This window comes from Podarcis pityusensis (genome assembly GCF_964106645.2).
Source record: "Podarcis pityusensis genome assembly, chromosome: 17".
Lineage (NCBI taxonomy): Eukaryota > Metazoa > Chordata > Lepidosauria > Squamata > Lacertidae > Podarcis > Podarcis pityusensis.
Genome location: NC_138042.1, coordinates 39,990,013 through 40,003,630, shown reverse-complemented (window position 1 = coordinate 40,003,630; position 13,618 = coordinate 39,990,013). Strand labels below are relative to the sequence as shown.

At 45.4% G+C, this 13,618-nt stretch overlaps 1 protein-coding gene across 2 annotated transcripts in view; it reads right to left on the bottom strand.

Annotated features, from left to right (window-relative positions):
- Positions 1–13,618, bottom strand: part of SPAG17 (sperm associated antigen 17) — a 77,063-nt gene that overhangs the window by 51,512 nt on the left and 11,933 nt on the right. For both annotated transcript variants that reach the window (XM_080987075.1, XM_080987076.1), the window contains exons 7-14: positions 12,605–12,786; positions 10,596–10,736; positions 8,181–8,259; positions 6,594–6,685; positions 5,688–5,825; positions 5,497–5,607; positions 4,331–4,481; positions 1,613–1,840 (exon numbers count right to left, since the gene is read on the bottom strand). In XM_080987075.1, coding sequence (XP_080843201.1) covers positions 1,613–1,840; positions 4,331–4,481; positions 5,497–5,607; positions 5,688–5,825; positions 6,594–6,685; positions 8,181–8,259; positions 10,596–10,736; positions 12,605–12,786 — 1,122 coding nt within the window. The remainder of the gene's footprint in view (positions 1–1,612; positions 1,841–4,330; positions 4,482–5,496; positions 5,608–5,687; positions 5,826–6,593; positions 6,686–8,180; positions 8,260–10,595; positions 10,737–12,604; positions 12,787–13,618) is intronic.

The following is a 13,618-nucleotide window of genomic DNA, read 5'->3' as shown; positions in this document are numbered from 1 at the left end:
CAGCACAATTCTCTAGGTATGTTTACTTGGAAGAACCTTCAACAGTGCTTATTCCTTAGTACTTGTTTTTAGGATTGTAGCCATCTCCAAACATATACAACATTACCAAGCTCAGTATAAATTCTTTTAACAGCTGTTGTTGGCATCTGTCTATTTTGGGAGACAATGGAGGAGTACACCTTTGGGAGTAAAGTCAAACCACTGGAGAGTTACAGTGCCTGCTGTGCCTATAGAGACCAATATGGGAGAGACATGTTTCCTTGCAGGTGGGGCAGATGAAGGCATCTGGTTTCACTAGTAGAGGTGCACCATGGTGTTTTCTTTCTGTGTGTTCTTAAGTAGCATACCTGCATTCTTTAGTACTGTAATCTGTTTTATGACCTCAGCATTCTCCCATCCTAAAGGTAAAGGGACCCCTGACCATTAGTTCCAGTCGTGGCCGACTCTGGGATTGCGGCGCTCATCTCGCTTTATTGGCCGAGGGAGCCGGCGTACAGCTTCTGGGTCATTTGGCCAGCAGGACTAAGCCGCTTCTGGCGAACCAGAGCAGCGCACGGAAACGCCATTTACCTTCCTGCCAGGGCGGTACCTATTTATCTACTTGCACTTTGACGTGCTTTCGAACTGTTAGGTTGGCAGGAGCAGGGACTGAGCAACGGGAGCTCACCCCATCACAGGGATTCAAACCACTGACCTTCTGATCGGCAAGCCCAAGAGGCTCAGTGGTTTAGACCACAGCGCCACCCGCGTCCCATTCTCCCATCCTACTATAGATCAGGCCCTAGCAGTCAAACTTTTTCTTCCTTATTCTAACTGCCTTGCCTTTAAATCCTCTTCCTACCCTGCCTCTGAGCTCTCATCACCCCTGCTTAGCTAGGATACTTCCATCTCTTTCATCCTTTGGCTAACAACACTTAGCTTTCTCCTATCTCTAGCTCTTCTTTTGGGTTTTTCAAAATAACCACTTTCTCTGTGATCTGTGCAAAATGTGTATGCAGAGCCATCTTGGAGATGCCACACGCCACCATTGCAGAGCAGAAGTCTGAGAACAGGGGCTTCAGCAATTTTGCTTTGGGTGTGGGTGTGGACCAAGGCAAACGATGGCCATGCTGGAAAATGTATCTCTTGGCCAAGATGACTTACAAAGCATGCTCTAAAATCTCTTTTTGAACTTGTGCCTTTACTGCCCTTTGTTTCAGCAGCAAATGTATATGCAGTGGTACCTCGGGTTAAGTACTTAATTCGTTCCGGAGGTCCGTACTTAACCTGAAACTGTTCTTAACCTGAAGCACCACTTTAGCTAATGGGGCCTCCTGCTGCTGCTGCGCCGCCGGAGCACGATTTCTGTTCTCATCCTGAAGCAAAGTTCTTAACCTGAAGCACTATTTCTGGGTTAGCAGAGTCTGTAACGTGAAGCGTATGTAACCCAAGGTTACATCTTTCAGTAAGAGGTCTAGCAATAACACGCACCATTTTAATACATGGTTGTGAATTTTTCTTGATTTTACTGTTTTATCTTTCATAAACAGCTTTGAGGTGTGTTTTTTTAAACAATCAAGTGATATATAAATTTCATTAAATAAATAAATAAAAATTATGATAACCTCTGTACCTGATTTGTTCAGATATTCCTGTGATATTTTTAGGTCCATCAATTCTTGTCTCAGTTGTCTGGCAAACTCAGCAGGATTATCCCATGGGATGTAAGAAATCTCACCACCACCACCAAGCATTCTGCCACAGCCTTCTAGCTGTCCAGAGTCATCAACCTTTGTCAGCCTCAGACTTTCAAATGTAAACACTTTAAAAGCTCGCTCTATTTCAGCCCAGTTCATGTGTTCTGTAGGAAGATCAAGGCACAGAAAGTAAACTCAGCGATGTCAGCAAAGTGTGTCCCATGATGAGATATTTTTCCTACAGGCACTGGTCACTTTTCATTGATATACAGGAATCCCTCCCACTTGCGCATGATCGGCTTGTGCGCAACCGTGTATATGTGCGGTGCCAGGAAATAGTAATTTAATTCATACCAGGAAATGGAGGGAGAAAGCTGGTGTCAGGGGCTGGATTGAGGAGGAATTGTGGGAGCTCCCCCTCCCTTTCTGAACCTTCCCAAAGGCAGGAGGACAGTATTGATTTAGAACAGTGGTTTGCAGAGGCGCATAGACCAGAGGGGGAAAGCTGGGAAATACTGGGTGAGGAACAGCTAGAAGAGGAAATGCCAGGAGAGGGACAGCTGGCAGATTCAGTGTCCTTGCAAAGAATCCCTAACCCCTCTTCGCCTAAGACTAGATGGGCTTTGAGCGTGCTAGAACAGAAAGTGTAGCGGCAACAAGCTCAGATTACCAGATGTAGGAGTGACATAGATTAATAGGGACGGAGGGGGTACACCTTAACTGGGAGCAACGCCATTTCTAGAGAGATATGCATTCCTTTCTCTCTCGCTGTGATTATTAAAGAAACTAACTGGTAAGAATGCTCCTTTTGTTTGATCTGCTTATTTACTGCCACCAAGGGAGGGATCTGGTCCCCCAAAGCCTGACAGCTGGAGAGTCCTCGTGGCTCGTGAGGAGACCCATCCCAGAGCTCGACGAGGACTTCAGTAAGGGCAGGGAAGGGACTGGAGGCGCAGCAGGGCTTTGTTGAGGCTGCTCAGCCTCCCTGCCTAACACCTGAAACGTGGAGTAGCACAGCAGCAGCATATGAGCTGGGCGATACCTGGTTTTCAACACTGTGATAGATCAGTAGCTGAATATCGTGATGTACTGATATATCACGATGTCTGGAATTGCCCAACCCTATCACTCCTGCTCACCTCTCAGCTGATCAAGGCAATTTGAACTGGCGATACATCGTGGCTTCCTGGCTGCCGCCAGCACAGCTCAGGCAGGCAGGCGGAAATGAGGTGCCGGCAGTGGCTGGGGAGCCGCAATGTACTGCCAGCTCAAAAAGTCTGAAACTGGTATCGCAGTTTGAAGGCCATACCAGTTTCAGACAATTAATCGCAATATCGCCCAGCTCTCAAGCTACTTTTCCACACATTGTCCAGGCAGCCCCAGAGCTTCAATTCCAGTTGTGGATCTTTCTTAGTACAGTATTTTTGATCTGGGTTGCAGAGAGAGTGGCAGAGCGGGCATTTAAAGGGTGTTTAGAGGGTGCTCCCCACTTATGTGATTTCCACTTATGCACGTGGGGCACTGGAACGTAACCCCTGCATAAGTGGGGAGTCGCTTGTACTGTGTAGGAGTGCAAATATCCAGAGTGTGGGGTCAGGTGGGATTACGATGAGGAATTATAAAATATGCATCAAGCCATTGTGTCCACGATGAATGCATTGTGTTGGCTGGGTTTGATATATTGGCAATAATTTCTGACCAAATCCCACAACCCTCTGCATCTCTGGCCATTTTCTCTACTGTCCATTTCTCTTGCTTGACAAGTCACGTTCACAGCCCAGTTGCTTTGCCAGGCATGCATCCTGGGCCATAGAGATAGTGGGGAAGTTTCTTTGATGTAGCTTTTCTGATATGTTAATCCTAGGATGTTAATCTTAGGGCCAGGAAACAGATCTCACATGAAGGTGATAATGATCGCTGTCCTCCTGGCCATCCTTCTTATCATGTACATTGCTTGTTTATCACCTCAGGGGTTGCCAAATGTACTCCTTTGTAGTTCTGTTCTTTGTTTACCCCAGAAATATGTGTGCTTAATTAATTTTGGTAGTTTAACTTTCCCCTACGTGGGGTTTGTTGAACTGCTCAGAAGAAATCTGATTGGTTCTTACGAACACTCTGTAAAAAGTTCTTTTGTGAATAAAACGACCTGGGCCGAGGGGTAGAGAGAGAGAGAGAGAGAGAGAGAGAGAAATTATTATACGCACCCTTCCCAGAGTCTTGCTGGTTCAAGCCTCTGTGTGTATTCTTATTAATCAGAGTTCAATCCTTCCTTTACTTTGTGAACGCCTCAGTACTGTACTATACTACCTATTTTTAAAAATACAATGTACGGCTTACAGCCCAGACTTATGAATTGGGGAAAGGATTCAGGAACAAGACGAACAATGACTTGCACTGCAACAGGTGAAGCACAGTCCCTTAGTGCCTGGCAACCGGAGCAGAATTAAAGACAATTGTACCCTATTTACCAGGAAACCTCTCTTGTTACCATTTACAGTTCACACTTGTACCAGCCTCTTCAGGCCAAGGGAGGCCTATAATACATTAAACAATGTGTGAAGGGACTCAAACCTTTACCTGGTCCTATAAAAATACCTTATAACAACCTTTTGGGACTTTGGGGGAAACTGTTTACAGTAAAGGAAGCATGTTACCGCTAGTGCAATAGTGCATGAGCTCATGGATTCTGGCAAGGCGTCTGGTATTGGTTCCAGGTGGCGGAAGAGGGAATTTAAGAAGATCCATCAAGGGCAGTTTGCACATCATTTCATCTTCAACCTTGGCTGGGTCTAAACCACCCTGCAACTGAAGAGAAAAAAGAAACAAATATTAACCGATGTTAATGCCCTATGTATCCTACATAAAAATATTCTTGAACTTGAAAATTTAACTGAAAACTGGCACTTAGATTCAGCTTGGATACTGAGATCCAACTCTGAGGGCTTTCTGGCAGTTCCCTCACTATGATAAGTGAAATTACAGAGAACCAGTCAAAGGGTCTTCTCAGTACTTGCACCCACCCTGTGAAACAGCGTCCCATCAGATGTCAAGGAAATAAACTATCTGACTTTTAGAAGACATCTGAAGACATCCCTGTATAGGGAAGTTTTTAATATTTGATGTCCTACTGTGTGGAAGCCACCCAGAGTGGCTGGGGGAACCCAGTCAGATGGGCAGGGTATAAATATATTATTGGTGGTGCTGTGGTCTAAACCACTGAGCCTTTTGGGTTTGGCAATTGGAAGGTCAGTGGTTCAAATCCGCACAACCCTCCTGTTGCTCTGTCCCAGCTCCTGCCAACCTAGCAGTTCTAAAGCACGCCAGTGCAAAAAGATAAATAGGTACTGCTGTGAAGGGAAGGTAAATGGCATTCCGTGAGCTCTGGTTTCTGTCATGGTGTTCCGTTGTGCCAGAAGCGGTTTAGTCATGCTGGCCATATGGCCCGGAAAACTGTCTGCGGACAAACGTCAGCTCCCTCAGCCTGAAGCGAGATGAGTGCCGCAACCCCATAGTTGCCTTTGACTGGACTTAACCGTCCAGGGGTCCTTTACTTTTTTTTACCTATTATTATTATTATTATTATTATGCAATGAGTGTGAAGTTAGTTCCAGCCTCTGAAGTTCTTTGGGTCCTAACAAATTTATAGGAAAATGTTCCTACTTGCTATTTCCCCCTCATTGTTCAAAGTGTCATTATTTACGCATTTAATGCTACTGATGTAAGAAAGAAAGAAAGAAAGAAAGAAAGAAAGAAAGAAAGAAAAGAAAAGAAAAGAAAAGAAAAGAAAAGAAAAGTAAGACTAAACTGCTCCACATTCTACCTTTAGGAAGTACAATCTCTGGGACAGGGTATCATGGTAGTTCAGTATAAGAGGCCATTTCTGATCCGTGGTCTTTTCTTTATTTTCAGGATAAAAGGAGTTGTAAAGATTCTGTTAATGAAAGTAAAAAACACAAATTTAAAATATCTATATTTCTAAACAACAAAATAGTAATACTTGGCAATACAAACCTTTTTCTCACTCTCAGGAAGGGCAAGAGAAGGCAGGATCGAAACCATGTGACTTGCAATGGTATGATCCAGCCCATCTTCACGAGGCTCTGGAACCACCAAGCTTGGTGGTGTAAGATTCTGTTCTGATGCAACAACCTAGCAAAAGAAAACATAAATAGGATAACTCCATGGCTGTCATGGATAGTATGAGCATCAGGATACTCAGAATACCAGCAGAATCCCAAATCTGTCCATTAGCAGGAACAAGGAATATTGGGACCCACCCAGCTTAGGATGGAGTCACTATAAATAATAATAACAACAATAATAACAACAACAATTTATTACTTCTACCCCACCCATCTGGCTGGGTTTCCTCAGTCACTCTGGGTGGCTTTCAACAGAACATTACAAACAGAATAAAACTTCAAACATTAGAAGCTTCACTAAACAGGGCTGCCTTCAGATGTCTTCAACAACTATGAAAACTGTTCACTGAGAACTGGGACGGTTATAACTGAGAAAGATCCAGTCCTGTTACTAGTAAAGCAGTTCTCTCCCCATAAGGTCACTTTCCCATGCATAACGTGTGAAGGACTTTTAGCTGCACACAAAACCTTTTTTAAAAAATGACAACTATTCTTGAATATACAGTGATACCTCTACATGCGAACGGGATCCGTTCCGGAGTCCCGTTCGCATCTAGAGGTAAATGTAACTAGCGACAGCATGTCTGCGCCCGCGCGTGTCGCTTTCCGCCGCTTCTGCGCATGATGTCATTTTTAGCATCTCCGCATGCGCAAGCGGCGAAACCCGGAAGTAACGCGTTCCGTTACTTCCGGGTTGCCGTGGAGTGCAACTCGAACGTGCTCAACTCGAAGCATATTCAACCCGAGGTATGACTGTACTGAAGACTGTGCTTACCTGTTGCAACATGCAATCCAGTATCAAGGCAACAGAAACAATCTCATCAGGGACTGGGTTCAGGAGGTCATTATAATACCTCATGTCTACATCTGTAATCAAAAAGTAATGTTGTCCTTCCTTCGTATATAATATTTGTACCTGTCTGTCATCACACTGAAATTTGTGTGGTCACCAGCAGATGGTGCTAGCATCGCAAAGTGTCATATGAACTACAGTGTATTGACAATCTAGTGTGGGGTTTTCCCGAGAACCAAAGAAGCTTGAGACCAGCAGACCCAGCTCTGAGCAGTATGCAGGCAAGTCCCTGGCCTAGTTTGACCCCAATGACCCTCCGTCCTCATCTCTGCTCAAAGATGGGCCGGCTGGGCTTGGGTTTTCACAGCCTACCAGAACACCTCAAACTCTTGTATTTGGGCATGGGCTTCCTGGGCTGTGGCAGAAGGAGGAAGCATCAGCGACAGTGTTGCTTCATCCTTAGTAGTCGCTGCCATGTCCTCACGGTGGCTGTGGCCTGGAAAAGTCCCCAGAGGAGGCTGGCAGCTCCAGAGTCCATTGCTTGTGGTGTAGTGGTTAAGAGCGGTAGTCTCGTAATCTGGGGAACCGGGTTCGCGTCTCCGCTCCTCCACATGCAGCTGCTGGGTGACCTTGGGCTAGTCACACTTCTCTGAAGTCTCTCAGCCCCACTCACCTCACAGAGTGCTTGTTGTGGGGGAGGAAGGGAAAGGAGAATGTTAGCCGCTTTGAGACTCCTTAAAGGGAGTGAAATCCAAACTCTTCTTCTTCAGCAGGAGGAAAATTCAGGAATTCCCCCCAAGCTATAGCAGAGATTGGCATAACTGCTTATGGCATCAGCAACAGCACATATGCAGGTGAGGAAGGAGGAGACTGCTTGGGGCTGGAGAGCAGAGATGAGAAGGGGGCAACGAAGAGCTACAAAATCACCATGTGGATGTTCCATGTGCAAGGGGAAACTTGGAAGGGAGGTGGTTTGAAAAAGGAGGGTGAAGGCGAAAAGGGGAGGTGCAAATGGGGTTGGAAAATAGTGGTGGCTTTAGAAATGGGGAGGTTAAAAGGAAGGTTAGTAATTGCATTGGGTAGGGAGATCTAACCAGTTAAATGGGAGTCTATGTGCAAGGAGGAATTGCAAAAAAGGGAAGGAGTGGTAGCTTCAGAATTGATGGGGAAAGCAAAAGGTAGTTGCAATGTATGGGAGCAGGAAGATCCAGGAGGTTAGGTGCAAGATGGGTATAAGAAATGGACCTGTAGTTGATGGGAAGAAGGGATATACAACGGCTGATCATCCATACTTGAGAATATAAAATCTACCCTGAAATAAACAGCAAGTTTTTGACATTCAGTATGCCTTGATGCAGTGAAAATGGTTAAGAATCGCTTCAGAAGGCATCTCATTACAGAAGTTGGAATTTTCAGGTTCTGGATGGCAGCCTGAATCAAAACTCATCACCCCACTGCTACCTGCAGAAGGTTTACACATATTTTGCCCTATTTCTCCAGCATGTTGAAAAGGAATCACTCTTTTCAATGACAAAGTTTAGGAATAACTTGAAGACACTTCACACATACCTGTTGTTAAAACTGGTGCAGCGGGCTCTTCTGCTGCCTGCTTTCTCCTTGAAGGTGTAGGTGGAGCAGCGGGTGGTACCTTGTGAAACAAAAACATTTATGACAATACAGCCGTCTTATATTCAAATCTTCAACCCAGTTATTGCAGTACTTGAATGAAGTACTTAAACAGGCTGTCAATTTTGCTGCTGGACACTCTTTGTGAGTAATGTGATGCAAGGAACTACTGCAGGTTTGAGTCACATAGAGTGCTGGAGGAATCTTGGGATCACCTGGAGGAGAATTTCTGAATTAATGTAGAATTTAGGCTGTCCTTTCCATGACTTAGATGAACCCCCCCCCCCCCTTTCCGATACAATTCACACAACCAGTTTAACCATTTACAAGGCAACCTATAGGCCAAAAGGCATGTCAAAATTAAAATGTCTTTGCCAGCCGACGCGAGGCCATCTGAAATGGGACTAGCTGGCATGCCCTTGGCAAGGAATTCCAGCACCTGACAGCAGCCAAGAAAGCCCTCTCTCGAGTCTCCGCCAAATGTAGAAGAAGAAGAAGAAGAAGAAGAAGAAGAAGAAGAAGAAGAAGAAGAAGAAGAAGAGTTTGGATTTGATATCCCGCCTTTCACTCCTTTTAAGGTGTCTCAAAGCGGCTAACATTCTCCTTTCCCTTCCTCCCCCACAACAAACACTCTGTGAGGTGAGTGGGGCTGAGAGACTTCAAAGAAGTGTGACTAGCCCAAGGTCACCCAGCAGCTGCATGTGGAGGAGCGGAGACGCGAACCCGGTTCCCCAGATTATGAGACTACCGCTCTTAACCACTACACCACACATGTACTTCAGGACAGAAAGATGGATATCTCCTGCGGATCTTAAAATCCAGATTTGTATGGGTGAATAACTGCCCACATAGTCACATAGGGATTTGTAGATCATAACCAGTATATTTAATTATGCTTTTGGGAAAAGGACAGGTAGCCAGCTCTGGTCTGGCTTTTGCTTTTTCAACCGGCTAAACTTTATGAGTAGTCAAAGTCCTATGGAGAGCCTGTTGTAGTAGACTTGGGCTTTAAACTGTAAAAAGAAGGGTTATTTTCTATGTCCTCAGACTATGTCATAAAGGTAAAGGGACCCCTGACCATTAGGTCCAGTCGTGACCGACTCTGGGGTTGCGGCTCTCATCTCGCTTTATTGGCCGAGGGAGCCGGCGTACAGCTTCCGGGTCATGTGGCCAGCATGACTAAGCCGCTTCTGGCGAACCAGAGCAGCGCACGGAAATGCCATTTACCTGCCCGCTGGAGCGGTACCTATTTATCTACTTGCACTTTGACGTGCTTTCAAACTGCTAGGTAGTCATACATTACTACAAAATACCTGCCCCACCCAAAAGTCCACCATCTCACCCGATCTTTGGGAGGTTCACTACCTCGAAATGCAATGAAATGTTGCTGAACTGCAGCCTCCTGCTTCCTAAGCCTGTGCAATGTCATAAATGTAGGTTGCTCCTAAGACAAATGGCTATGGCTTCCTGTGTTGTCTATTTTGGTCCCTCCTTATCCATGCCCGACAAAGGGCTCCTTTCACCCCCTCCCCCATGCATCTTGAACCCTTGTTCCAGGGAGTCCTTGGGTGGGAGAGGGTGTCTGGCCTCTTCTCACTTCTTCTGTGTTTTGAAGTCAAAAAGCGCTTACATGTGCAGTAGATACATGAGTCTGTGTGTACAGGTATGTGGTGGGTGAGTAAAAAAGGGGGATTCATACCCCTGTGGAGCAAGATTTGCTCTACAGTAGCAAATGCAGCAGGCTGCTGTGGCATTATTGTGTCTGGCGGAGGTTAGATTGTACGTGGAGCTGAGAATTGTTATAGGGGAATCTCCCCATAGCTCAGACCAAATTGGCTCCTTCTGTAATGTCTCCACTGATACATTTTGGCACGCCACCCCACAATTGGCAGGGCTCCTATGGATCCTGGCTGTGTAGTAAGAATGTAAGAACCTGCTAGATAAGGCCAATGGCCCACCTTGTCCAACTTCGGGTTCTCACAGTGGCCAACCAGATGCCTGTGCAAAGCTCAAAAGCAGCACCAGAAGGCAACTCTTCCCACTTGTGATGCCTAGCAACTGGTATTCATGTACTTTGTGTACTCCTCCCTTCTTTGCCATTTGGAGTGTTTTCTTCTTCTTTACTTGTGCTTGGATCAGATATAAGTGCCCCAAAGTAGTAGCAGGATCATAGAATTGCCCAGTGACCTGAGAAGTAATGGCTTTCCCAAGACTAATCCATCCAACCATTTTTGCTCTGGACCACACTACTGACACTGAACTATCTACCAGATGATGCATATTTATGCAGAAATGTACTCCTATGCACAATTTTACATGGAAATATATCTGCTACCAAGCATGGACGTGGTCTCTGACCTCAGCCTTGCTCTTCTTTTCTACTACGGGGACATTAATAAATTTGGTGGATTTCAAGTAGTGCTGATGCTGTCTTTTCCAGTCCAGGCAGTCATACATCAAACATGCCACAACTTCAAAGAGCTCCGTTCCAAATTCAAGCTACATAAAAGAAAAGGAGGAAATATAAAGACTGGCTTTATAATATTCAGAACACATGGGAACTCAGCCAACTACTAAGCATAAGCATGTGAATAACACAACAAGCATGATTCAGTTTGAATGCATTTTAATATTAATATTATCCCACCTCAAAAAATGCCCATATTTCAATTATGGGAGAGTTCCTCTTTGTTCTTCCACTCACCAGCGCATGGCAGTAAATCCATACCACCAAAGACCAGAATTCCAAGCCAAATGACAACTACAGTAAATGCTTTTTCTTTCCATCATCCATTTAAGAGAATGTGGTATACAAGACATATTGTTTTGCAAATGAAGCTTCTGTTTAACCCTGCCCAATGATCAGAGATGAACAATGCGGCAGTTACTTCCCTATGATGCAATCACACACCCCTAAGGAAAATGTTGGAATTAACCAACCACGTGGCATGCCTAACTGCACTGACGGTTGACAAGGCACATTGGAGACTGGAATGCAAGCCAGGAGTAGCAGACCTCAGAAAAACTATTTATTTCTCTTAGTTAACCAACTGCCACCCAACTGGACACATCTCCTGTTACAATGCTGCATCACCCAAGGGGATATAGACCATCACAAATAAACAAAGTTTAGCCAAATTTCTGTCTCCCCCCCCCCCCACCTACTGTATTTTGATTACTACACTAGTCCCTAGGACAGGTATGGGAAACCATTTTGGTGTCAAGTGCCACAGACGAGCCAAATTTGACAAGTGGGTGTAGTCACCCACCTGTCATGATGACACCATACAAACTGACAGGTGGGTTGTCTCAACTATCTCTCAAAATCCCTTGTATAGTTTTGCAAATCTCGCCATGCTTCCTCTTTAAACATTCCGTCTTGGAGGCTTATAAGTGGAGTGTGGGAAAACTTGTAAAGCCCTTTAAGCAACTGAATGAGTGAGCTTCTTTCTCCTCTTCCCCACCCTCTGCTGCCTGCTTGGGGTGGGTAGGAGGAGGAGACAGGAGCCTTTAAACATCTGAGCAGGAAGCAGGGCTGAAAGCGAAAGGAGTCTGTACAATGCAGACGTCTTTCTATTCGTTGCCACCCGCTCAGATTTTAAACAGAGGAGCACTCTCCCTTTCAGACCACTCTTGATTGAACCTCTGCTTTTCAGAGGCTCCAGCACGAGTGCTGGGCTGCTTGAACCAATGAATGATGCATTAAACCCTGTCCTCCCGCCAATCAGCTGACAGCACCAGATATATCATTTGATGGGTGTGTGGGTTGGCACTTTTGGGAAAAATGGCTTCGTGGGCCAAAGTGGACTCTCTGGAAGGCCAAGATTCGCCATGGGCTGGAGGTTCCCCATCTCTGCTCTGGAAAGCCTCAAACTGAACCTTAAGGGTATACTGATCTGTAACAATACCTTGGTGAGGGATTATGCTAAACCTCAGGGTTCAGACTAACAGCTATTCCCACTCCAGAATGAGAAACAAATGTCACACCATGTACTACTGCCCACTTACTCAACACAAATGCTTCTTGTAAAAGACAACGGGCACAAGAGAATTCCTCCCATATGGCCCGTACTATCCCCAAATCTGATCCAAAGTGTTGGAGAAGGCCTTAAATCCTATTTAGGGGGTGCATGGGCAAGGAGAGCGGGGAAATGATCAATGGCGCAAGGAGAAATCCATGCACTAATGGAATGTTAACCTTAGTGCGACATCAAATATAACCCAATACGCCTAGCCAAGGCCTTTAGTTCAGGGCGAACTCACAGGAACTCAGTTCTGGCACCTCTCAGGTGGGCACCATTGCCATTCTAAGAAAATGAGGGTGAGTTCTGGCACCATATTTCTAGAAAAATAGCACTGCTACTAACCAACATGTCAGTGTTACTCCAGTCAGCAGGAAAGGAAGACTCATTGACTAGGTGATGGAGTCGAGCTATCTGAAAAAGATTTGATCCTGGTTTCCCACTATTCAGAATTGGTTCCAAATATTTCCAGAAGGTTTTCAGGTCCTTGGCAGCTTTCTGCTTCTTCTTCTTTTCAGCTTCGACAACTAGGGTTGCATGAGCATGGAATTATTTTAGCAGGCAAGTATGCCCATAGCAAATCTTAAACATACTTTGGGCAAAAAGGATTAAGCCACGGTCAGCTCACTCTTTTGCAAAGCCTATTTAATAATCTAAGCTTTGGTCAGATAACATGATACATAGGAATGGATGAATCTGTCAACTTTGGTTTCTTTCAGTTTTGTCATATTTCTAAGTTCAGTTCTCTACCTTTCCATGACAGCTTTTTTTTGTTAAGTCCTCATGAAAACTGATCAGAATTTTAGTGAGAATTTCTCCTAATTGTGATGGACTGCTTGGAAGCAGAGGAATGGCAGGAGGAACCAGCTGGGGAACCCAAAGGGGGAAAAGCTCAGAGCCCAGGGAGTGGTGGTGGGACAACAATGAGTGGTCAGAGGGAGATGAGGAAGAGGTGTTGAAAGCTGAAGAGGTAACAGGGCTTAGTGAGCTGGGAGTCTGTGGCAAAGACAAGTCCAGAGGCAGAGGAAGAAGTTGAACCAGGCAAGTGGGAGGAAGGAGGTCAAGAAGCAGAGATGAATCAAGCTGGTGAAGTGTCATGGGTATCTCCCCCTCCTGCTGTGACAAGCTCCCTTCTCCCCAACTCCCAGAAACAGAAGAAGCATGAAACAGGAGGAGCAAAGACAGGCACAGTCTCCGATTGCTGAGGGGGGGAGCCCTGGAGAGGAGGAGACATAGATGGTTGTGGGGAGACAGGGAGTTTTAGTCTTGGCAACTGATTTCATGGAGTAAGACTTACAGGGAATAAGCTGCTGTGCTCATTAGGCCTGACACCCAGTCAGGTCTGTGCTAATAAAGAGT